At 41.7% G+C, this 27,145-nt stretch overlaps 1 protein-coding gene across 1 annotated transcript in view; it reads right to left on the reverse strand.

The window, feature by feature from the left end:
• Positions 1-517: 517 nt before the first annotated feature.
• Positions 518-27,145, reverse strand: part of pcdh1a (protocadherin 1a) — a 71,704-nt gene continuing 45,076 nt past the window's right edge. Inside the window, exons 3-4 of the mRNA XM_084565150.1 lie at positions 20,818-21,037; positions 518-1,855 (exon numbers count right to left, since the gene is read on the reverse strand). Coding sequence (XP_084421276.1) covers positions 1,485-1,855; positions 20,818-21,037 — 591 coding nt within the window. The 3' untranslated portion in view covers positions 518-1,484. The remainder of the gene's footprint in view (positions 1,856-20,817; positions 21,038-27,145) is intronic.

Raw genomic sequence — 27,145 nt, forward strand, 5'->3', positions numbered from 1 at the left:
AAAATGCCTAATAACTTATTAAGCATGTTGTCCTCAATACAAGGAAAATGATAATTAGCAGGAGCTGTAAATCGAGCCCGACTCCTGCTGTCTAAACCTACGCTAAAGCTCAACAGATTTACTGTCTTTGCAGATATTACTGAATTACTGACACAAAATCAGATATTTGCTTCAGATATTCTTTTCGGAATCTGCCATCTGCCGCCAGATTCTATCGGTGCGCTGTGCATTGAGTTCAGCTCTGAAGAAGCGCACGTCAAGCGAGGAGCGAAGCAGTCGGAATGCAGAGCGAGTTTATATTATACCTTATATTAAGTTCCGTGAGTACGCCATCTCTCCAGTGGCTCTCGACACTCAATTGCCCTTTTGTGTAAATAACTCCTCGGGCATTCATTAGATGTACAAACTTTATGGATTTCAAGGGGAAGGGACTGTGAGCTTTAGAGGAACTGCTTGTGAGTTAGGGCCCATCTGATTGTCACAACAGAGAGGAGCTTTCTAAACTGACACACGGGTATAATCTCATCAACAAAGTGAAAAGCCAATCAGAATGTGTCCAACCAGTACTCTGCGCTTGGTCGTTGTGACTCTGGGGTACTGTGGCCGAGTCAACCGTTTTCATGATGAACGATAGGTCACAGTGCTGCGAGTCAGTGGAACATAATGTCAGTTTAAATGCTGCCACACTGCTCTCTCCACCAGTGGCAGAGCTCTACAGGGAGCAGAGGTAAAGGCCATTCTACTATGATTAGGGGTCGAAGGTGTGTGTGTGTGTGTGTGCGTGCGTGTGTTTGCGATTGTGTGGAGCGGATAAATGCCTTCCACAATATCAAGCGCCACTCTGGGAGATGGTTTCAATCAAGTTTAAACAGCAGCAGTAAAGAAAAGCTTAATATGCTAAAATTCTGAGGCAAATCTTTTTTTTTCTTTTTTTTTTTTTCAGCTTTATGCCAGACAAAAATATATGTAGAACACACCATTCAAATGTATTTACAGCTCTGTACATTAAGATAGACCATGTGATTGTTAATCAAAAGCGTTATGCCTTCCGATATGGCCTGACTGGCTGTCTATTAAATTATACCTAATAATGGCACAAGAGCACTGATCACAACTTTCAAATTCAAGAGATCACTTCACAGAATGGGACTTGGCTAACTACAACGATAATTATTCACTGCTAAAGTAGCAATTACCATCTACATTTCCTTTTCATCAGTCTGAATTGTATTCTTCAAGGTTTCGAATAAATTAATGAGCGAGTGCACCAATTGACTTTGTGGAATCATTAATAAATATGCTAATAAATTATTAATTTAAGGAGGAAATGTCAAAAACAAGTGTTCATGCCAGTAATTGAATGAGTCACAGCCTATTGTTACCTACAAAATGGGCACTGGCTTTAGAGTGTGGACAGCTTGTTTCTCCTTCTGAAGTGGGCGTATCTTTTCTTCGTTTGTATACCAATCGGATGAATATGTTCCTCACAGATAAATTTCTCTTTTCGGGGTGTGGGCAGATGGGGAGGTGGGCGGGAACTCAGAGGCCACGCTCAGGGGCATCTCCTCTAACGGGCAGTCCTGATTGGCGTCATGACCACCGCTGGAATAGGCACTGCGGGAGGGTGGAAGGCGCGACCGGTGCTCCTCGCCACCCAGCCTGGCGCTCCCGTTGGCCAGGCGTCCCAGGCTCCCTCTCTCCTGGTAAGGCACGAAGGTGGAGAGTTTCGGGGGGTTCCTGGTCTTGCGTACGGGGGAGGGATGCCCAGGCATCCAGCAGGCGTCTGAGTGGCCCAATTCGCTGCACTCAGTCGTACAGTTTCCAGTCATTGCCACATCAGGGAGGGAGCGGATGTCTGTGGGCAGGAGAGAGAGAAAACAGCACAATCAGAGAGGGCTTCATAGTGATAAACACTGGAACAATATTCATTAGGAAAAAAAAAAAGTTGTAAAAAGGGCATTTGTGAGCAGAAATGGTGTCATCTGAAACACCCCATGAAACCCACCCCCTCCTCCTTGAGGTCTTTGCAGCTGTTGCTAAGCAGTCAGCAGCAGTTGCTATGTAGCTGTTGCTATGCACTGTGTAATGAGCGCCACTGTGTGTGTAGTCCACGAGCTCGATGTGATACATTGAAGAGATGGCGTGCTGCGTCTATGTCATTTAGAAGTCTCCAACAGCAGTTCGCCTGGTATGTTTGTAATATATCATTGCATTGTTCAGCAGCGATGTATTCATTTTTATCACACGCAATTTGTAAGCCGTAAACGGTGCCGTCTTTAACACAAAGAAACGGTGAAAGGGTGGACAAAGTACAACAGGCACACAAGCTGGAGTTACGCAGTGTTTGGTTACAGAGGGAATAGCTGAATCCCTTTGGGCAATACCAGCGCAGAATGAGTTATTGACTGACAGTGAAATGAGTTCCCCTGCCCTTGATTATCATCCATTTTTTTTTTATTCAACTGTTCCTAATTAAATAAATGGGCCCATGACCCAGTGACCTCATTTTAATGTACAAGCTGTTAACGCGCCAAAATAAGTTTGCCACAGCTGTCACTCACACAGTTCTACAGGCAAAATCCGAACCAAGGAAGAAATATTTGTTCTCAAATACTGTACAGCTGGCAGCCCGTAGGACTTTTTAAGCAGCCCACCTGTTGACAAGCCAAACATACTGCCCAGATTAAATGGAAATACAACTCAATTTATCTTTGTTATCCCCTCAGACTCAGACTCCGGACGGCCAGATCAATGTCTGCGAGAGGAGCAGACAACTAAGATCTGTGCGCCTGTGATGTCACCGACATGTGAAGTTTTGATTGCTGTGATAAATGCATTACTGTAACGCCACGGCGCTGTCCACGCCATGAGAGAACACGTCCATCACGGGCGCTCTCTGCCTTCGTCTGCGGCTACGGGACAGTGTGTGAAACGGAACAAGTGTACCACTCGCAGGGGACGCCGAGAAGTGGGTGCCGCACAGGCACACTGAACGTGCGAATGATGCAACCACGAGAGGTGACGTATTCGAGACAGTAGTAAGAGTTCGCAGCTAACAGAGAAAATGCCAGCTTGACAGTAAGCCTATGAGACGTATCATCAGTATTGTATTCGTGACCAGAGGAAGGATAATTATCCCACAAAATGTCAGACCTCTGAGGCAGGAAAAACTGCATCAGGTTTTTTTTTCCCTTCTTCAGTCAGTCAAAAGCCAAAAAGACACAATTTCTGTGTTAAAGATTGAACGTTAAATAACACTGAATGGAAGTTATTCATTTTAAGTCACTGTCCTTGTTGGTGTCTATAATATTCACTTCTCATGGTTAATCCAAATACAATTGTCCTATTGTTTATAGAAATAATAATAATGGGACAAAGAAGAATGCATAGCATGATCTATTGTTGCAGTTCATCTCATTTTTCCTGTAATCCTAACTAGATGGATGTTTAAGCCATTTAATACTGTACATTCATGCTTAATTATATCATTAAGCTTAAGTGGCAGATTCTTCTCTGCTTTTATTAGGTCAATGTCAACGATCTAAGATTCTTATCAAATGAATGAACTACATTTTTATGCTTGACTAAGAGCAATAAAACTGAATCTGAAACTATAAGACTCGACAGGCAACCAAGGCAATGCTGTGTGTGTGTGTGTGCGTGTGAGTGAGGACTGCCTCATGCACACAACGATGATTGGAGTTTCATTTTCTCAGCTCAGCTAAGAGCGCTGTCTGTATGCATCACTGCAGCGAAATGGACTCTTGCTACAAAAGATGTTCATGGGAAGAGAGGGTTGAGGAGTGCGCTTCCAAGGCATCTACCCCAAAAGGATTTCACACTTGATTAAAACCGCTCCACAGCTTCCAGGAGGTTTATGCCACACCAAGAAGCCTCATGTTAAAAACGGGGCAGCTCCACATCTACAAATTAGTCTACGGGGAGGAAAAAGGTACACAGGTTTTCTGAAACACTTCACATGCCAAAACTTTGCGTGTTTCTGCCTTTGAACTACAAATTGCCATTATATGAGTGAGGTCGGGTTTGGTATGAATACAAGCCCAGCTAACTCAGAGTTACCTACTGAAATACACCCAAGTTCCCCTATTTTATGAATATTTCCTCTTTGAAATCATTCAGTCCAACTTAAGAACAGATAAAAGGCATGCACGTTAGCGGTGATTGCCACTTTGTCACCTAATGTCAGGTCGGTAATTGACTTCAGGTTGACTGTGTTTTTAGAAAACATAATGCGGACTTATTTAATGAAATGCCAACAAAAGGAAAACATGCAAAATGATCCCATGCACCAGTGACAGGAACTGGAGCACATCCTGAACCGTGCTCATCATCATCAAGGGCCAGAAAATCAGCAGTGACAGCTAAATAAACCGACAAACATGCCAGATTCTGCCATTTTCTTCCAACGGTGCCAAGGCACATATCGCGCGTCATCGAGCGGGAACATAGATGCTCTAATGCCAGATATTTTAGTAGGCCATCACCTTGTCTCTTAGCGTTTCATCTAAATTTCATATGGTTTTATTTATAATGTAGCTTTGACATACAGTCTATTCTTAACAGACAATTTAACAAATGAAAGGTCTATATGCAACCTGCCTTGTTGCCACATGCTGTCATTAGCATTCAGCAGCGCCTATAATCCAGTCACACATGTCAGCTCGCCACATATAATAATAATGAGTTGGTTATTGTGCGGTTATGACAGCATGTTATGATAGGGTGTATCATTTGTGAAAGCACAAGTTTTTGCATTTGCTTGCGCTGACCTTTCTGCCACACTCAAATCCATTTCCACAAAAAAAAGAATCAATACCGATAATTATACTTTTGTGTCTGCCTTTCGCTGCGGCCATTAGCCATCTGTAGCTGTAGTACAGTCCGCTTACAGCGTGGAGGAATACTGTCTGCTGTGCACATCAAAACATACTCCCACACTTGGATCATTGTTGGAATATTAGGTGGACATGCCGAAGCAAATGACTCAACCTCGGGTTTAAGGTGCAGTCAAAGGCACAGAGGGAAAATTGGTATTTTCTCACCCACTCAACCCTGTTTTCTGCTGCACCTATACCTGAAATAAATCTGCTCACAGTCTGGAACAAACCCTTTAGAGTTTATAGTCTTGTATGTCATGGATGGGGAGCTAAGGTGGACAATGGAGAACAGATGGGCAAACCGCACTACTATTATGCAAGTAGCTGAAACAGGCTGACTGGATTTGGAGAGCTTGTGATTTGATTTTGAAGAGCAATGACTCGATGACATTTCTTCCTCTCTGCACAGCAGAATTCTTTTCCTCTAGACTTGGAGATAGGTTGCACCAGCGCCTTTCTCCTTTTATATTGGGTCAGTCTCAATGCTTGCTTAAAAAAAAAATATCATGAAAAGAAAAACAGTAATTTTTTTTTTTTTCTTTTACCTTCCACCACGTTCAGTACCACATCAGCGACTCACAGTGAACCTTAGCCAAGCTTCTGAAAGCACCTCCACCGGAGCAGCATAACATCCACTCCACAGTGCAGTTACAGAGTTGGGGTACACACAGAGCTTAACCCCCCCCCCACCCCCCCGGCTGACGGATACATGTGAGGGGTGGGTTTGCATGCTGCTTGCATCAGGGTGCCAGTGGGAGGTGTTGAGTGTCTGAGGCAGGCTTCCTCATCGTCTGATCCCCTGCCCACGGGCATGGGGGAAGCTGCCTCTTCCTGAGATTTCACACTGCTCCTCTCTGTTTGATTGCAAATGCTGCCTCTCCCCACCGGCTGCTTTCCAGCGTGCGCGCCACACCGCTATGATCGATGGCGAACAAATATGAGAGACCCACAGCTCACGGAGGGATAACCGGGGGAAAAAAAAAAAAAAACAGCTACTATCGTTAGGGAGTGTGCGAGCGATATTAATGATATATTTTTTTGGTCTCTGCAAACAGTTTATGTGGCAAATGACTGAAGAAGTTCCACGGAAACAAAAATAGAAGAAATAGCCCACATCTGAGCAGACATTAGCGAATGTGGTGGCTCTCAATGTAATGAGTGGGTGTGAATGTATCCAGTGGTTGTCGTCCTCTGTGAAGAAAAGCAACAAGAAGCTAGGGTTTTGTATTTCTTTAGTTGTGACATGTCAACTCTTGTTATTCGAGTGTTCACAGCGAGCACAGTAAGCTGGAGCTACCAAAACAGTATTTTTTTTTTTTTTTTGCTCCAGAGCGGTACATTTTTAAGAGAGTGAAACTTACTACAAGTACACAAACATTGTTGACATGCACATTTCCCTTGCTTATTGTAATGGATTCCGAGAGAACAATGGAGGAGTTCGTAACGTCAGATGTACACTCTCACATCTCACCGGTGAAATTACAATGCTTGGGAGCTTTGTCACCTTACCTAACCATGTTGTTACTATACTGTGGTGTTGCTCTAAACATAATTGGTATGCATTTATTCTGAAAACTGCTGTGTGTGAAATAGTTCATTATATGCACTGGCACTTGCATATTTAGTAGGGCCGGGACTCGATTAAAAAAATTAATCTAATTAATTAGAGGCTTTGTAATTAATTAATCGAAATTAATCGCATTTTAATCGCATATAAATATTTGACCTGAGAACAGTGAGAAGTAATTTTTTTCATATGGATATTTAGTATACCATTGAATAATGACTAAATTTCCCATCCACGGGGCCAACCAAAGCGGTCTCATCAGCTTCTTCTTTCATGTTCACTGTGGTTTGTTGTTGTCTGAAGTATTGAACAGTGTTGCCAACTCCTCAGGAAAGGAAAGTAGCTATTGGCTGTCCTAAAAGTCGCTGGAAGTCGCTAAATGACGTCATCGGCTAATTTGCATAATTTACCTTTTGGATGTAATTGTGATGGACGCTGTATTATTAACGCGCCTCCTTTATCCGGGCTTGGTATTGGCAAAATGACTCTAAAGAGACACTCTGGCACAGTAACTTAAGTTTTTTTTTTTGTTTTGTTTTTTTTTAGTTTTCTTAAGTTTGGTTTAGTTTCTAGCCTACAAGTCACAGGCACAGAAGAACATGAGCATTTTTTGCCATAACTAGAATATTTTTAAAAATTTTTGTACAAACGGTTTTTACTTGACAAAATTAACAATCTAAATGGATTATTATTTTATTATTTATTTTAGTGTGACAGTGAAGAAACATTTACATCCCGCTCTGTAAACCAGGGCGCGATCAGCGGCAGTTTTGCGCATGCGTCATTCGTTTGCAGTCTGGACCATACCTGTCAAGTATCCCGTTTTGGCCGGGAAAGTCCCGTATTTTACCCTTCTTTCCCGCCGTCCTCCCGTATTAGTATTTTCCCGTAAATCTCCCGTATTTTAACATGCGGAGTAAAAAAAATAAAATAAAAATATTCCCAATCTGAGCTCTGTCACTAGCCTCGCGATAACTGCCACCTGCAGTAGCGTACTACGGGTACTGTAGATCGCGATGGTAGTGCGGGTAGATCGCGTGCCATTGAATTTTTTTTTTTTTTTTTTTTTTTTTGATGTTAGTCTAAAACATGCATCCATTGCAACTCCAAAACAAACAGCAAGACAAACCTTCATCTTTATTTTTACTTTATAGTTGCAACATGCCCTCAGTTCAGAGGCACACATCCACATCCACGAACAACTCCAGACTACCGTCTTTCTTAAAGAGACAGCGCTATTTTTGTAAAGGTGCAGTGCACCAATTTTTCTTGATAAAAACAAAAACAAAGATGGATAGAGCTTTTAACACTGTAACAACTACTAATATGACAATAAAAAAAAAATGTGTATATATATATATATATATATATACGGGTAGATCACTTTGACTTGGTCATTGTAAAAGTAGCTCGCAAGCCAGAAAAATGTGGGCACCCCTGATATAAGGGATACTGGAGCTTGGTTGGGGTGGTGGGACTGCTTGCGGCGGGCGCCGGAAAATTTCCCTTATTTTTAAATCCAAAACTTGACAGGTATGGTCTGGACGCGGTGGCGTGGTTCTCCCTCTCTGCTCTGACCGCTGCTGCGCGGGGCTACTGTGAGACTGACCGCCTGTGAGTGCTTTGGGACGGGAGAGGGGCTCACGGCAGCACCCGCTGCTTGTTGAGGACACTGGTAATGAACGCTAGTTGGTGCTCCAGTATAATCGGTCCGCCGAAACTCATCCAGTGAGAAACGTTCCGCGGTGCAAAAATAAGTGTGATTAAAATGCGTTAAAAAAAATTAACGCGTTATTTTTGTGTAATTAATTAATCTTAATTAACGCGTTAAAGTCCCGGCCCTAATATTTAGACAAATTCAAATACTTATAGGGCCGATCATAAATGTTTTATATCTTTTATTTTAGGAAGAATGTATAAAGAATGTATAAATGTATAAAACACTAACCAACCAATTTATAAAGCCATAAAGATAATTCTGTCTGTTAGTCTAAATGGTTAGATTTAATCAGCTCTCAGTCAAAACTACCACCAGACGGTGATGCCAGGATAAGATTTGTATTGGGTTTGAGACACACGTGTTAAAGTCTCCTTTCCCAGACTCGGCGAGATCTGAATTCTCAGTTTCCTGAGCAGCCAGGCCTTTCGCTGACGAGCAAGTCTGATGAGTGGACATGTCGACCAGAGGCACGTCAGGAAAAGACGCTGTAGATGGTTCAGTGGGCGATGGTACACCTCCTGTCAGTTCTCTCACCATCCACCATTTTGTCTAGGAGCTCCTTTATTTGAAGACTGCCTTTTGTATCACTGCATTTGACAAAGCCTTAGCACCTGCTGACAGATCACGCTATGCACCAGCTCCTCCAATTGAGAAGTTGATATGCGGTGTGATACGTCAACCAATACTAAGGCTTTGTCAAACTGTGACACGCACAAGGCATCCACAGATAAAATAGATTCAAAACACCGGTATAGGGCTGAGGGGTAAAGTGTGCTAAATGATGATATAGTTCCCTTTGCAAGTAATAAAATCACTTCTCTGCTGGTGCACACAGGTATTTGTGGACAACAGCTTCATGGCTCTGCCTACAGCTACAGTATATGTTTGGTTTGCTGGCCAATTACCGACTGGAAATTGCTTTCTGAACCTTGACAACAAAATATCGATCCACAGCACCTGCCAATGAAAACAAACAAAAACAAAACAAATAATATATTATGAGCGCATAAGATGTAGGTTTAGGCTGATTATACGAGTGTAAGGAACCTAAAATTGCCCATGAACTTACCTAGTTCAAACAATATCCCTTTTGTTTTCGCAGTCAATAAACTGAACTGCGCGGAAACACCAAATTAATCCAAAGTGGGCCTTCAGATAATCGACCTATGCATCGTCATTAAGACTACAACATCTACACTTGACCACACCGTTACCTAAATATTTCATTAGAGCAGTCAGCTCCGAGCATATAAAGAGCATCACTCTGTGTGTTGTTTCCAATCTCACATTCATTCACCGAGGGCTTCGGGGAGTTGAATGTACACGCCGAGTCTTAAAAGCATTAGTTAGACCTTGGCGCTTTACTCTAAATTTAGAAATTTGCATTTGCACTCCGGGCCGGTGCAGGTATTTTTATTAATGCTGTTCATTTAAAGCTTTACTGTGGGCTGTGCCACACTTGCTAAAAAGATGGATGCTGATTAGGATTAAAATACAGTGGTAGCACAAAGACTTAGTACTTTATGCATGTGTTAAATATATTTGTAAATCTGTAATATGTACTGACAACATCAGATACTGTATATATATCATTGGGCGTTGTCGCATTAACATGCAGGATTGAATATAGTGGGAAACTACTGCATAGACATTTTAGCTTCATAGGTTTCTCCTAATATATTTCTACCAGCTTGTGTAATTACATTTATGCCCACTCTGCTTCTTCTCCTCTGTTTCCCTCACTCCTGAAATAGGAAACCTTGCATTTCCCATTCAGTTTTCTGTGTAATTTAATTAGAAATGCTCAAAGAAATGTAGACTAAATCCCTGTGGTGTGGGGTTGTGACTGGACGCTCAATAGCCTGATGATTCCTTTTATTTTATTTTACTTTTTTTTCCACGCCATTTAATTCAATCACACATTTTGCGCAGGTTAAAGAAGAACCACACTTGAAAATGTTAAGACTACATCTGTAGCTGAACAGCTCGATTACCTTTTAGCAAATGCTGGATGTGTACATCAATTGGCAGCGGAAGTCTGTCTCTTGAGCAGATTAATTAAAAAATAAAAAAAAACATGCAAGACTGCAGCTTAATAATGGGTGACAGTACAAAAATGTAGCTAAGAAAATAATTTTTTTGTGTGTGTGTGTGTGTGTGAAGTTTATGACTGATTTAATGGGAAATATCATCATGATAATTAAACAGAACATTTTATCACCCAACCCATTCTCTGATTACTGCGGAACTTTGACTCTGGAGGCGCTTGTCTATTCCTGTCTCACACCCGAACGTTCTTTCTTCCTCATGTCTGAATGTGTCTTTTTTGGTCCCTGCCTTTGAAGCTTTCTTCCTGCTTTAGGCTCTTTCTATGGCCCTTTCACAGTGACAGCACTCCATGGCCTCACACTGGCAGGTAGGAGATGTTTCATTTTGCAGAAGCTGAAAAAGGGGACACGTTAAGTCTTCAGTTCAATGTTTGTTACATTTAAAGAGTTTATTTCCTTTGAATTAATTATCCTTGAAGCACCTGCATAACATACATACACTGCCATGCCGCCTTCAGCTTTGATTACAGCACTCATTTGCTGTGGCATTGTTTCAATAAGCTTCTGCAATGTCACAAGATTTATTTCCATCCAGTGTTGCATTAATTTTTCACTAAGATCGTGTATTGATGATGGGAGAGCCTGACCACTGCGCAAAGCCTTCTCGCAAATGGGGTTAAGGTCTGGACTCTGTGGTGGCCAATCCATGTGTGAAAATGATGTCTCATGCTCCCTGAACCACTCTTTCACAATTTGAGCCCGATGAATCCTGGCATTGTCATCTGGGAATATGCCCGCACCATCAGGGAAGAAAAACTCCATTGATGTAATAACCTGGTCATTCAGTATATTAAGGTAGTCAGCTGACCCCATTCTTTGGATACATAATGTTGCTCAACCTAGACCTGAGCAACTGCAGCAACCCCAGATCATAGCACTGCCCCCACAGGGTTGTACAGTAGACACTAGGCATGATGGGTGCATCACTTCATCTGCCTCTCTTCTTACCCTGATGCCCCCATCACTCTGGAACAGGGTAAATCTGGACTCATCAGACCACATGACCTTCTTCCATTGCTCCAGAGTCCAATCTTTGTGCTCCCTAGCAAACTGAAGCCTTTTTTTCTGGTTAGCTTCACTGATTAGTGGTTTTCTTAAGGCTACACAGCTGTTCAGTCTTGAAAACGATGGTTCCCCACTATCCTTCCAGTTTTTAATAATGCGTTGGACAGTTCTTAACCCAATTTTAGTAGTTTCTTCAATCTCCTTAGATGTTTTCTCTGCTTGATGCATGCTGATGATTTGACCCTTCTCAAACAGACTAACATCTTTTCCACGTCCACGGGATGTGTCTTTAGACATGGTTGTTTAAGAAATGAGAAGCTATTCATTGCATCGGTTGGGGTTAAATAAGTTGTTGCCAGCTGAAAGATAATCACCCATGCAGTAATTATCCAATAGGAGACTCATACCTATTTGCTTAGTTAAATCCAGGTGGTGACTTTTTTTTTCGGCCAGGCAGTGTATATCTAATAACCGACAATATATTGAATAGATAGTCGTTGTTCTATGTTCAAATCACACTCAACAAAGTGGGTAAATCTGCAATTTTATTTCAGTCAACAATAAAATCAAAGTCTTCCTTATACATGATTTCCATCTCTAACTATCAAAGAAGGAATTAATGTCCTCTCAGGATTTTCCCCAAGAGTACATTCTCGCGTTCGGCTTTCATGCTCACTATCTTTCACTCATTGATCTTATTGACATGTAAAACGAATGTCTTCCATAATCTATGCGTTACTCTTCCTCCCCTTTCGATCAAGACGTTATCTTTTCGCTAATTCTGCCTTTGATCAACACTGTCTGTGACGTGGTTAATCTGGGTGAGCTAACTTTAGCTGCTACTTAGCCTACACCTGCGCGGGAGCCCGAGTTAAAAATAGAACGGGTAAACACAGTTTCAAAGAGTTTGTGTACAATGCTGTGACATAGATTCCCCATGTCTTGTTTGCTATCTAACCTTGCCTATGGCCCTGCATGTTCCATGACTACTGTTATTATCTGATCCTGCATCCTATCCTTCAACCATAAACCAAATGGTTTCCGTCAGATTTATATCAGAGTACTATGTAGTCTGGACACATTGCAGGCATAATGCATGTATCAGCACTAGTGATGTAACTGTGATAAAACTTAATACACCCAGATTTAAATAACACAGTCACAGGAGGTACATCATTTTCATGCCCAGTATGGACAAATATCAGCGTAATCTCACAAAATCCGTTCTTTAGAATCATGTAAGCAGTCCATGCAGCGGCTAAATAACGACCCCGGAGAGGCAGAGCTTTATTTGACCATTTACTGGAGATAGAGAGTTGCTGCATGACTGACAATTCTCTACGAAAGTCAGCATACTAATGCAGTCAGATGGAAAGCTCTGTTCTCACAATGCTCTGAACAATACAGCCATGTGTTTGGAGCAGGACAATTCAAATTTATTCCATGATGGAATATGAAAATTGCCTTTTGTGTAGCAGAGAGACTTTAGGGAAAGAACAGCGGCAATCTCCCAATGCTGCTCTACCAGTCTATACCCTCAGCTGGGCGGTACCGTTTCTGACAAGGCTTTGATTAAGGGAAGGGGGAAAAAAAATATCACATGGAATCAAGAACATGATTGAATACATAATTATTAAGGGAAACTGCACATTTCCGTCTTTAAATATGGACTTAAAGAGAAACGCAAAACACAGAAGGCAGTGGGGGGTCATCAAGGCGGCTTTTGAGGCCAGCATGAATCCTCCCTCCCCTGTTGCTCCCTACTGATCCGTTGCATTCAGATGCTGGTGTTTGATTGACCTTTTTTAAGCTCATTCGGCGAAGAAGGGTCAACATTCATGTTCTTTGCTGCTGTCGAAATCCCCCGACAGAAATAATCCAGTACAATAACAACATCAACTTAACATTTCCTCAGATTTGGGAGCGAATGTGGGTGAAAGGCAGAAACACTCGTGTCTTGGAGGCCAAGTATTTCAGTTAATTTAATGAAAACCGCAGCAGCACTTTAGTGCTGTCTTGTGAATTAAAGAAGCGGTAAAATAGCTATATAAATGTTTTATCACATAAAAAATATCATAAATGGACAGGACATACTCTACATTATGAGATAATAAAATTAAAATTTAATGCACTGATGAGTAAATTGGGTCATGTGCACAGCAGCAGTCTGGATCTGTCTGCGACCCCGGGAGTGCATGGCTCACTGTCCCTGACCAGTTAAAACATCAATGTTATGTTTCAACAATATTTGTCATATTCACAGTGTCTTTTTTTCTGCAATGTGTTCTAGTGGTGAGTTCGACTGGGGTAACTGAGCGCAAAGAAGCCACCGCAATTACAATAACAAAGTAGGGAATCAGTAAGAGAAGAAAAAAACAACATATAGTAAATGTACAACGAGAGTAAACATAAGTATCACTTCATCTTTTTTTTCCTTTTTTTTTTTTTACTGAATGTCTCCTCTCGCCATCTGTTTTTTCAGTGCCTGTGGTGGCTGTATGTTTGATGGGTACCTCATCTTCAGGCTAGATACTGTTTCAGCAGACAGCTCATCAAGATGAGTGACAAGTGTTGGGGCCTTGCACATGGCATGGCCATCTGAGAAGGAGTTAGCCAAAGGGAAAATGAAAAAAAACAAAAAAACAAAAACCCACTTTGTTTCTTTAAGTAAAAAAAAAAAAAAAAAAAGACCTCTTCTAGTGACCAAGAAATCGCATGAAGATGTACAGAACGTGCCTCTGTTACAGCAAAAATCAGTCACTTTTTTTTTTACAACGAAGACAAGCACGCTCTCTAATTAGACCGCAGATGCAGCAGCAATACGTGGTGGAACCAAGCTACATCGTCATGCAATATTCTGTCAGAATTACTTTACTTTTGGCTTAAGAACAAGGACTCTTTAGGGATACAGTAGCTTACAGACGTGCGCTTTAAAGTAAGTTTTGAAAGGCAGAAATTCCTAGAATTGGTGAAGTCAACGTAGAGATACGGCACAGATGAAAAGCTCTGTCAAGCCCATGTAAGAATACTGTGATGATTTTGTGTAAAAGGGAAGTAAAATGTCAGTCGCGTCACCTTAAACGCATAACATTGCAGTACTGTTGGCCATGAGGGTAAGCATGACTAAAGTCGTTTTTATTTAGCTTAAGGCATGTAGAACATCGACTGCATGATATACCATGTTAACACAAGACTGCAAATTAGGAATTGATTCTTTCACCAGGGGTATAAAAAAAAAAAAAAAAAAAAAAGAATTTACTGCTGCTTTCCGTTTGGTGACATGAGGACATTTTCAGTTTCACTGGATGTAGTGCTCATTGAGTTTGTGCGGTCCTTGAACTGCAGTGAATTCTTGAGATATCTGTGAGAAAGCCTTAAAGCCAGAGCGGCTCCATTCCTGTGAGACTCACTGGAAATAAGGAAATGCATGTCAGGCCCATACAGTACAATTCCAGTCCCTCAAGTACCATCCATCATTGAAGGGCAGAACACTAGTTAGTGGGAGGTTCAGCGGCTCTTGGTCCCCATCACACTATGATGGAGAGATGACCCCCGGGGCCTTTCTCTGATGCTGGCTTGAGCAGCCCGACCAACTGAGGCTGAAGTGGACCTGGCCCCCATCCAGCATCCCCTCCCCAATGCACAGTGCTCTACCTGCTCAACGAATCACATCTGGGGTGACACTAGGTAAGACCTACTGAGAGCAACAGTACTCTACCACCACTTTCTATTTCTGCCTCCATAATCACCCTTAAGTTTCAACTCAAGACCTCATAGATCTGCCAGTGGACGCCGGGCTAAAAGAAGCATCTCTTACAGCCTTGAGCTACACCAGGCTAATTAAGTAATTCTCCATGTGTCTTTACAAACTCATAATTTCAAGCCCAAATTTACACACACATTGCCACCTCCAGACCTGCTGCTTCAGTACGCTTCTGCCCAGACTCACTGGCGTGGCAAGAGTAGGCACCGCGCTATCCAATTTTTGCCTAAGTACAGAGAGCCATCCACTTTTGTTAGAGTAATACATGAGCACATCTAAAGCTTAGGGATTCTGGCTTAGGCGTACTGGCTCACTCATTCATTTTACAAGCTTAGTGCTAAAACCAGACACTTTCTGTGGTGGCATGGTGTTAAAAGCACTATTTATGGAACGTAATGTGTGGTTATATGCATGTACTTTTCTTTCTGCACATAATTCTCAACACTCATCTGGGTTTTTACCCATGTTATATACATGTGGATAAGAGCCGAATAGCTTGTGTAGATCTCAATTAAACTGAAGAGGACCGGGAATCTGTCCTTCGAAAATGTGCCAAATATCTTCCACTAAATCTCTTCTGATTTTAGCTTCCCCCTCATTTTATTATTTAGGCAGCATCTATGTAGCTGTGTTTTATTATTAAGCATGTTTTTCTGCTCTTTTTCTTTTGACCAAAATAATAATAGAGCAAAAACAAACACTGAGATAATAAGATATGATGAACAAAAGCCCAAATGATTTTCAGGTTCTGACAAAAACATGCCATTATCAGTGATGGTACAGTCTTCCAGTCAACTGGACACAATGATGAAACTGCAGAGAAATCACTTTTATGGGCAGAAGAAGGTAGTATGAAATTGAATGCAAGGGGTAGATTTATTGGGATAATGGGACTTCTATTCTGGTTCCATCTTGATTTCACATGTGGCTGCAATCACTGCCACACACTAAGATCAGTTCACTCTGGAAGACAATAAGCCAATTCTGTACTTTGCTACGGTTAATGGTCTGAGATGTAATAACATGGACCTTCTGTCTCACAGCCCCTTTCAAAGGTCTGGCCTGTCTGCAGTCATTTGACAATTGCTGTAATGTGTGTGGCCAAAGTTTGGGTCGGGTGCGTGGGTCTCATTGTCAGTGACCACACAACCGAAAGCACATTTTCAATGTCAAATTGGGCGAGGGGAAATCTAGACGCATTCAAAACTGTGACATGTTGACATATAATCATGGCCATTTTGGATTCTGAAGCGATGTCTCATAAAGTAATTTGTAAAGAGCTTTAGTTAACCATTGTGTGTGGTGTCAAAGCCTTATCCAGGTTAGAGAGTTTAATTCTGCTCCAGTAAGGCTCTTCCAATGACCTATTTGTTCTGGAATAAAACTAACCAACAATTCGGGGGCAACAAACAGCAGTGGCTGATGTGTGCAGAGCATAATGTGTTTGCTAGAATGAGCTCGGGATTATAAGCGTATTACTCATGACAACTTGCCTCAGGGGGCCACTTGTAAGGACTTTTTTTTCCACAGAAGCCTCCACAAAACTGCCAGTCCCATGACCTGTCCCTTCTCTGGGTGGTGGCAGTTCCAGCAGCGGCTGGCATAGGCCATGATGCTGGTACAAGCTGGCGTGGTCAACTCCCCTCAATATTACTAACAGGCAGGGACACTGACAAGGCACAATGACATCTGTTTGAGGAAACCTACTCCCTTGCACGCGATACTAGCACCCGGGCAGGGGCCCAAGCTGGCACTCATAGGACAAACAAGCCCCATTAGGTTGACATCCAATGTCTTTCTCTACATCTTTATTTGTTGAAATATTTCCTCATGCTTTGTGCAAACAAACCAGATGTCCGAGTCATAATGTTAAAGAACTAATGGCTAAAATACAGAGATGGCAAGCACTGAAAGCATATTAAATCCCTTGACAGGACTTCAAATGGAACAAATATATGTCACTACATGCATCATCCCCAAGATCTAAGGCAGAAAAATCAGACAGCATTACTAAAGAACCTCATTATCATGCAAATGCCATTTATTCCATTTTATCTCACCCCTCTCAATAGCCCATATGGCAGTGAGTCCGCACAGAGGAAGACACAGGGAGACCTCGTGCTGGGCAAGCGGCCACATCAAAATTCCTCCATCTGTGGTCAATTGAGTTTGCGTGTGTCTGTGTTCGTGTGTGTGTGCGCTTGCTAGTACCTGTCTTCAATCCACCTGTGTCGGTGCTAGCCCTCATATTACAGCCAAGATGCCTAACCACTGATCCCTGGAAGAGTGATTACTGCCTAGGTTGGTGTGGACCAGACAGACTTGCCGGTCAAACTCGTGTCCCAAGAAGAGAGAAGGAGGCCTATCATGTGTCCTAGGTGACTCGTGCTTGGGGTTCTGGGGCAGCAGGAGGTTAAACCTCTTCTGGTATGTTAATTCAGGTGTGTGCTGGGATCAAAATACACCCACTGACATGGGCTAATGTTGGCAAAAGTGTACAGAAGAAAAAAGTAATTAACGTAAACAACTGAAAAGGGATGTGAAATTAAATCAAGATTAAAGCTGCCTGAAGTCATCTCAACTTTTTTGCCACTTTGTTCTTTTATGGAGGCTTAAAATCATTTAATGAACATATCAATCATATGATCACACTCGAACATACAATGAACATAGCAAATCCTCATTATGCATTTGCCTTGAGAACCAATCAGTAATGAATACTCTAAATCACTCTGACATCGTCACTAATCGAAATCTGATCAGCAGTGTCTGAGATGCAATGGGTGGAGAGATGGGACAGACAGAGAGCAGTCACTGGTCTCCCTCTGATTTCACTGTGAATGACAAATCATGCATCTTGACAGCAACCAGACATACAAGATAAGCAGTTTTCATGCTGTCTGAAGCAATCAATTTAAAGGGAATTACAGAGCTCAGTGATTATGATGAGAGTCTATTAAAGTAAAATAGCACAGCAATCAAAATGATTTAGAGATACGGGGTGTGGTGCAACACCCCTCCACAGCAAACGACCACATGCATGTATGCAGGTTCATGTATGCATGCATCTGATGGACAAACAGCTCTGATTAGAATGAGGACTGTGCACGCTACACACAAGAGTGGAAAATACACACGGGGAAACTGGAAATGGAGTGCACTCTAACACAGCCTGAAGACAAGAATTAGAAAAAATGGGAGGAGGGAGCAGCTGCTCAGGCATACGACAGGAAAAAAAAAAAAAGAACTCCCGCAATTAATTGCTGCAGATCAGACAGTGTACATGTCACATATCAGAAATTTTATTCCTGTAGTTTGAATCTACTTTTAATTCCAAAGCCAAGGACCATAGGGGAATATGTTGATGTCTACTTCAGTGAACCGGTGAGACTGTTCCAGACCGCAGACACATAGTTTCCTTTCTGCTATTCAGTCCACCAGACCAAGGTCATGTTACTTATGTCTGCAGACAGCAATCAGAGAGGCACAGCTAACTAAAAGAAATCACCACTGAATGTAGATGAACTAAAACTAAAAAGAGAAGGCATTGATTTGATCAGTTAAATATACTAAAAGCCTGACAAATACCCAAATATAATATAACATCACTCTCCACTTGATGCCACTGAGAATCTCTAAAAATCTGGATGTGCCAGTGTCAAAGTTCAACTTGTATAACAGAACACACATCCATGCTGATATTTCCAGGGCCCGGTGACGCAGAGGCTGACAGTCTGGGGTTCATATATTGCGTTTTATCCAACTTAAACGGAATGACACATCATGCTCACCTCCCCATTTTTTGCCTGTCAGTCATCTTTACTGCAATGAATAAAGCTCTGCACCAGTACAACCTGACACTCTGTCACTCAAATGTTTAAAAAAAGACTTCATGTCACTATTCAGGTGGAGCTGGGGAGGAATTCCACTGTCTCATTTGATTTTCCTGTCTAATCTTTCATTTTATGTGGGCTCTCTGTTATCTCCCTGAAGTGGGAATCACATTTTAATTAGGTCTGTCCTTGCTTAGCGGTTCATCTTTGCATCTCCCTGTCCTGTTTTCTCATCCTATGGGCTTTTGCTTCCTTGTCGGAGACTCCTGGTTCCCACACACGATCTAACATCTCCCCCATCTTGTGCCACCTTTTCATTCTTTAACTGCTCCATCTCCACTCACAATCAGGCTCTCCTGCTACTGACAACAAAGAGAACCCTGTCCCACAAAAAAACTGTGCTCTGCAGATGGGGGAAACACAATAAACAGCCACAACAATAGAGAAAGGAAAATGCACATTATTATGCATCCTAAGCACAGGGAGAGAAAGGAAATACAGGAGTCAACTGCTGGCTGCTTGGGCAATCAACAGCTAGCCTGGATTGATTGAGTCTATCAATTAACAAGATGTTAAGCTATGTCTGACCTCTAAAGGGTCGAGAGAACCGAACACCCACCACCCACTCCATTCTATAATTATCGTGTCACTAATTGGCACAAAACAAAAACATTCTCAATAGAGATTAATAAACTGACTAATGAGACCCAACACAATTGTCTAGTAAAGAGGCAATGCATTACAATGCAAGACGCCGTACTAATAATAGAAGCAAGTCATCTGCTGTTTTGCTGTGACGGTGACACATCATTTTAGCCTTTCATCCTGCAATGTTTTGCAACCTGGGAATGCTTGAGATTGAAGCAGGCTTTTTTTTCCTCCTCTCACTTAAAAAAAAAAAAAAAGACAAAAATCTTTCTTGCATTCATGATGAACAGTCCCCCTGACAATAGATACATCTGTGGCTTTTTCCACTCACAGTGCGACAACATAACTGTCAATGTTGATCACCGGGTCCTTGCTGATACATTCCCCTGTTTTCTATGGGACAGTAAAAGCCTTAAAATCCACACCTTGTGCACAAAAAGCAGAGCCAACGGTTCATGCTGCTGAGATAACAACACATTATTATGACAAACTAATGATATCCAGATATAAGGGGAAATACGAGGCCTTCTAGGTGAGCAGTGATATATCACACCATGTAAAAGTGTCCACTCCACAGCGGTGCAATGCGAAACACAATAATAACTGAAAATGCACCATGTGAATCACTTATCATAGCACATTACAAGACAGGTAATGGATTATTTTTGGCAGCTTAAGGCAGCAAAATTGTTACTATTGTACACTCGCTCACAAAATGGCAGAATTGGCTATGACTATTTTTCTAATATGGACCAATGCTGAGAGTATCAGCTTACTGAGCCTAGAAATGATGGCACCTGCACACCTAAGCTGCGGTGTAGCTTGCTACCAGCCAGAGACAAGCAAATGCTTAGAGAAAACACAGTGTTGTCTGCACAGATGTCATGGTTCAGATTTATTTAGAGGGCAAATGCTCCATTAGTTGGGCTTTTTAATTAGCACACTTGTGAGAGAGGGTCATTAAGGATGTCTGACAGAAGACCTGCTGATGAGGGGGATGGAGACACTGCTTACTCCGGCCCTGATACACACACACAAACACAAACACACAAATCTGCCTAAAACCCAATAACATTTCACACAGTCATCGACAAACGCAGCAACTCAACGTCACGGGTGCCACAATATTTCCACTCCGAAATGGCCACAGAGCGCAAACAAATCTCCCACAAATGTCTCCATCACCAACAACGCAGCACACACACAACAAGCCCCTATTAGAGCCCATTTACATTTAAATACATATTCATAAAGAACGAGCCAGTGTCACCGTACCATTTTCCGGGTGTTCGGTCTCTCCAATGCTGCCATCTGGAGTGGTTCTCTCGTAGTGGTCCTCAGGCAGGGTCAGGGGTCCGATGCGAGGACCAGACGATGACTTACTGCTGGGAGTCTCCGATTCCTCCAAGCCGCTGTCATAGTAGCTGTGCTGAGAGGCATCCTGCAGGTCCTGCACAGGGTTGGTGGTGGAAAAGGTCACTCGCCGATGGGGATGCTAGAAAACAGTGAGACGACTAATGAATTTCATCAACGTAAAGAAACTTTTTTCCAGCTACATTTTATTCTAATGCATTTTCCTTTTTGTTTGGTGGTTCCTCAACGGGTTGCATGGTAAATGTTCCAACTCAAAACTCACCCATTTAAGACCCATTGCTGGCCTTATAAAGTTCACTCTTCAGAAGTCAGAAAATAGAATTAAATATTAAACGCTCTTAAATATTAAATAGTCTTTTGCACTATTATTATTCTGAAGATTATATAAGGTAGAAATATATGGACAGAGCAAGGTTTTCGACTTCAATAATAAGTGTGCAAATTAGCCTCTGCAGAAATGAATAAACTAAGGCAAAAGTATTACATATTCCATGCTGTATGACCAAGTTTTAGTCTAAATATGGGGCACGCATTTGAATATGCTTTACAATACTGTCATGTTTATGCAGTATAATAAATAATTGGCTGTCCTGCATGTTCAGGATGTTGTGCATCTACAGATGGTAAGGCTTTACAGAACAGATCCAGGCATGCTGTATGTGGTGTCCCTGCCCATCTTATCTACAGTAATAAAAGAGGAGATATCGATCCAGCGTGCAAAACGTAAAGACGTGCATTTACTTTGTTCATTTTCCATCTTATGAAGAGCTCCAGATGGAGGTGGGATACGCTATGTAAGTGCCACGTGCATTATCATCAGTCAAAATGACAAGTTGAGAACTAGTTATAAAATGTGTGTACAGATACAGCCTTATTGTTCCCATACACTGCATAGTGCACAGTATATGTACACTTGCATGGACATGAAAGCAAACATCATGAAACAAGTGTCACAGGGTGTCGCCAAAAGTGAGAATGTGAAAAGTATTCTATTATTATCATTATTAGCCAGACAGAAGTTTCATTTTCTAAATCTGCCACTGCCAAATGAATTCTGATGACAATGATTGGTACACTAATCAGTAGCCCCAGTGAGCTACTTCCTATCTCCATATTTTAATATTTCTCTTTCCGAGGCTTTTGATGTTTAACTGAGCGGAGAGCTAGACAATATTTCCTCAATTTAACTAAAAAGGAATCCCAGGAAGATCTAAATAAGGCTAACAAAACACTGAAAATATGCTTTGGCTTTATTTTACAAGTATTAGAAGATGTCATTAAATCTGACTTCGATGAATGGAAACACTGATGAATCCTGATTTTGATAGTTTGAAGAAGCCTAAAGAAACGTATTATAAATCATTTGAGATCACACCCCTTATCAAATTGAATGGCTTGTAAATACAGTTAGGAGACCATTAAATTTCCTCTTCCAAAGATCAGTTTACTAATGGCTACTTACCACCGATCCACAACAGAAAGATGACTCCTTACAGCGCGCATGCATTCGCACTCTTCCCCCCGCCCCACCCCACACACGAGCTCCTCTCGTAAAAGTCAGGAAAGCACTGATACAGCAGAACAGGCCTGCCTCTGCTACACAAGTCAGCCCCGATCAATACCACGGGCCTGCGCTTTCTACCATTCAACCACTTTTCTGGCAAACAAATCCATGCCAGAAATCATTCGAACCGTCCGCTTTTTAGTACACACACGCCAGAATACTGAGAAATGCTTTTAGAGCTCAGGTAAGTGCCATCAACACCATGTCCTTAATGCTGTTAGTGGGCTTCCAAATGATTCCAGAAACCTCTTTTTCGCCCATCATCCCGACCTGTCAAACAGTCGTGTTTTTCTGGCTTTACATATGCGTCTCTCGGACTTTCCTCTAAATAATGATTATTAGGTTTTTGGGATGCATTATTATTATTATTTCTTTTTTCCTCCCAGCAGTGCTGTTACATCAATAAAGTGTACATAGTATTGATAATTCACCTGTAACATTTGATGGAACTAAATCTACATTTTCAAACAGGTTTCGTGAAATATAAGAAATGTTGTGTTTCTTTCAAACAGTGATTTGTAGAATGGGTGCTCAAATGAGAAAAAGCGTGTAATCTGAGGTTATGGTTTGCTTTCTTTCTATTGAACGTGCCTTTGATAGGTCTTTGATCTACACATGAAACAGTTTTAACTGTCAAAATGTGCTATGTGTGGAACTGAAAATACAAAGCAAGAACGTTTAAATTATACTGACTGATCTATTTTAACCCATTAACACCCGAGGTGCCCCCTAAAACAGCATTCTCAAGCCTGAGCATTGTTTGAAAACATACTGAGGCTTGAAAAATGTGAAAACGTGACAATGTGGTCACGCTGCATCCGACTTTAAAGGGAGAAGCATGCAAGTGTCGCAGTCAGTCTTAAAGAGATGTATGCACGCACGAACTTAATGCATTAAAGAAGCAGGGTCAAGGAAAAATTGGCAACTAGTGGTGAGGTTGGAGATTGCAAACCACCGAATGCCCCTCCCTTAATCTGCCCTTTCCAAGCATGTACAGTGGCAGCTAGTTAAGTCAAAAAGCCGTTATTGTTGGTAACATGGTGGCACAACTGGGCGGATATGAAGGACTAAAGAAAATAATGATTAGTAGTTACAAGTGATTACAAATGAATGAAAACACTATAGTCCATTTGTGCAAGTACAGATTTCCCTAAATTCTACGCATTGGTTCTTTTGTTCCATCTTCCATGATATTACAATATAAACTGTAAAAAATATACCATACTGTAGGTGAAGAACTCCTCCATCACCCAGGTAAATAATGAGTTCTGCTGCTTTTGTAATATTCAGATAAATGCAATGTTGACACATGACCAGACGAATTACCACTAAAACATGACTGGCCACGACTATTTAGATGTGAGGGGGCATTTAGTTGTTCAAATATGGATTCTTGCTTAAACTTCTCCTCAAGGCATCACTCCAGAGAGTCAGCATGTTTCCAGAGTATGATAACTAGCTAAGGCTGCAGAGATGGAAAATAGATTCTCCTTTTAGTCAGAGCACAAATCCTTTGCCAGGCCTTGGGGGCTGCAGGGATGCGGCAAGACGGAAGGATGGAAGGGGAGGCTGAGCAGGAGTGGGGAGTTGGTCAGGCAGACATAGGCGGCGCTTTGGCTGGAGGGGACAAGCAGAAGGATTAGATTCTGGGAGACTAGGGGGCGGGAGAGCGGGATTGTTTGGGCATTGTTGTAGGAGTAAGAAGCTATGGGGCTCGGAATGAAAGAGGGGACATTTACGGTGACATCGGAATTCATAGCCCCATTTAGATTGGGCTAAAATGGCCTTATTTATAATAATGCAATCCCAAAGCAGATGGAAAGCTACAGCAGGGCGTGGTCTTTGCAGGAAACAATTTTATTAAAGAGCAATCAACCTCTTCTCACCCAGAGCGCCCTTTTTTTCTGTGAGACTGACAAACGTGTTTACAGTTACATACTGACTCTAAATAAAATGAAAAGTGATCGGGTGCACTAATTTGTCATATAAGTTTCCTCATTATACTAAATAAACCAGTGGTCTTCCGGTACATTAAGTTGATATAAATTGAAAGAAATGGAAATGCTCCTGTATGTCCACTTGTTTTTCTCAAACTATTAAAACGACAGATCTTACACTCACCTGCACCCCAGAGCTGGAATTCCTTGAACTTAATACACAGTGAATGACAACCTGTTCCTTTATTTCCCATTGACCATCTCACAGAACATAAAAAGTGGTATTTCAAAAACATGGGTCAGTACCTGAGCCGGCTGACTTTAAATGAAGCTTGTTATAAATGACATTTTTATAATTGGTTTGCACATTATCACCTTGATGAGAAAAGCGGATGTCTGTATCACATTCCGATTACAAGTCATCTTTTGATATTTTCTAAAATAGAAAGCGAACTGGACATTTCTGAGTTTGTTTGAAGAGGTTTCACCACCACTCATCCAGCTGACGTCTTCAGTCTTAAATGACTGGTGGTGAGTTTTAGGTTCTATTTGAAACATCCCACCCAAAACTCACCTGCAATTAGAGGATGTTGTTCAGATTAACCTGGGTTCTATTCTATTATTTCTTTGACAGCGGTTCTCTAAAGACCCATTAAGGGTCAGAAACTCCAAAGACTGCCCAAGAGTAAGCTAGAACTGCAGAAGCCACTTAGATGAGTGGTAATACGTCTTCAAGAAGGCTGAAACAAGTTTGGTAGCCTTTGTTTTAGCATTTTAGATATCTCAATATTAACGTATTTTTAGATATACCATGACCTGGATAAGTCAAAGTCTTCACAGACATTTCTAAAAAAGGGCTCTGCACTTAAGGAAAATATACTTTAAGGTGATGGACTGATTGTGCCTGATATTTCATTGTTTTTTTTTTATGGGGGACGCAGCCTTTTCTGGAGTTTCAAATGACAGAATGTCAAATTAAAAGGCCTTGTCAAAGAAAACAAACACCGCACGGTACACCAAAATGCTTTTTATGGGCTTGTATTCGAGGCTGTTATGTAAGCTGATGGAACTCATTGTTAATTAACAGAACCACTGATAAAAAAAAAAAAAAAACATCAACACGGAAAGACATCTGAGCTCAGGAGCACTATACCCTCTCACCGTCTAATCCTTTCATTGATCTGTAGCAGCCAACAAATCTCATAGTATAGGCACAGACATACAGTATAGATCGTGCGAGGTGTAAAGGCTGAGTCACCTCTATCTAATGTCAGAAGTTGTGACTTTATCGGATTTAAAATATCAGATGTTTTATCAACCGGATATTACAACATTGACATAACACGGATTAAAACAACCACCAGTTGTGTTTGAATTGATGCGTATTGAAACAGTCTGAAGCAAAACATTGCAAGTGATGATCTGTGGGAATTAAATCACGAGTCTGTGGTGAAGCAGAGAGAAGACGTCTGGTTTGAACTTAAGAGTGCATTTTAGGTTATGTTGCGACTGGCGGCCCCTATGAAATTTTCGGCACGCAGACACATCAGCATAAATATTTCATTCATCATATCAGATTTAAAACAAATTCATGAGGGGCGCTGATATCTGATATAAAAACTAGCTTTCAAAGCATCCTTTACATCATTTTCTACTTGGCACCACAACAGTGACGTCACACCCGGAGAGCTGCTAGCTCCGTTAGCTGGCTGCTGCAAAAACCATATATCAACCACCTCTGTCAGTAATGTTGTCTGCTGTGATGGAAGACTTCTGCACTGAGACTAGATATTGGTACGGTGTGAAGAGTGAGAGGATATATCTCCATTATTCACCCGGCCTGTGGCTCGCCGTTTTGTGTCTGTATTGGAGAAATGCACCACCGGTTTGTGAATGTACTCACGCCTATGTCATCTCCACAGCAACTGACCCAGATGGGTTATTGTTAATGGTTATATTTAATCACATGCAAATAACAGTCTGGACAGCCTGTCCTCAAGATCGGGCTTGAAATAAAAAGTAATGTGTTTGCCGGCAGCTCAGATAAAGGAATAAAAAGAAGTTCCTGGGGCAAGTAGCTGTGCCTGAGCAACAAGGATAGCATTTTGGGGGACTGTGGCGCATCTCGATAGCCGCCGCAGATTTGCACCACTGATCCCTGATGGGATAGCAGACCCCACCGCTGCTGTGCTCTCACATTGCACCGAGTTCCCTGTCCATTGCGAATGCCCTGGAGCTACCTGACACCACTCTGCCGTCAGGTGCCCTGTCATCCAGCCAAGCCTCACTGATTGCCAGTGCACAGGGCTGCTGGTACTTATGCAGATGGGAAAGCTCCTCCATCTTCTCTGCCACTTTTGGAGCAGACTCCCAGCAGAGCCGCAAGTGAATTAGACTCAGTGTTTGAATCTCTGTCTTGTGCTTCCAAATTTGTGTTTTGACTGATCTGTGTGTGAACATTTGGTGATCAAGCTGGTGACTGTTTTGTTTGTAATTTAACCACTTAAGATGCAAAAGCTTATAGGTTGTATAATATACTACAAGAAACTATACATATACTGCAGAGGCAGTGGATGCATATTCATGAATTTAACAAATAAAACACTAAAGATTAGATTATTTTTAGTATAGTAGATTAATACTGGTTGTTCCCATTGACTACTGGTTCTTCCACACAAGTACTCCCCATTTGTTCTGAGTAATAACTGTACATTCTTTAATATCTAAC

The sequence above is a fragment of the Chelon labrosus genome, assembly GCF_963514085.1.
Source record: "Chelon labrosus genome assembly, chromosome: 17".
Classification (NCBI taxonomy): Eukaryota; Metazoa; Chordata; class Actinopteri; order Mugiliformes; family Mugilidae; genus Chelon; species Chelon labrosus.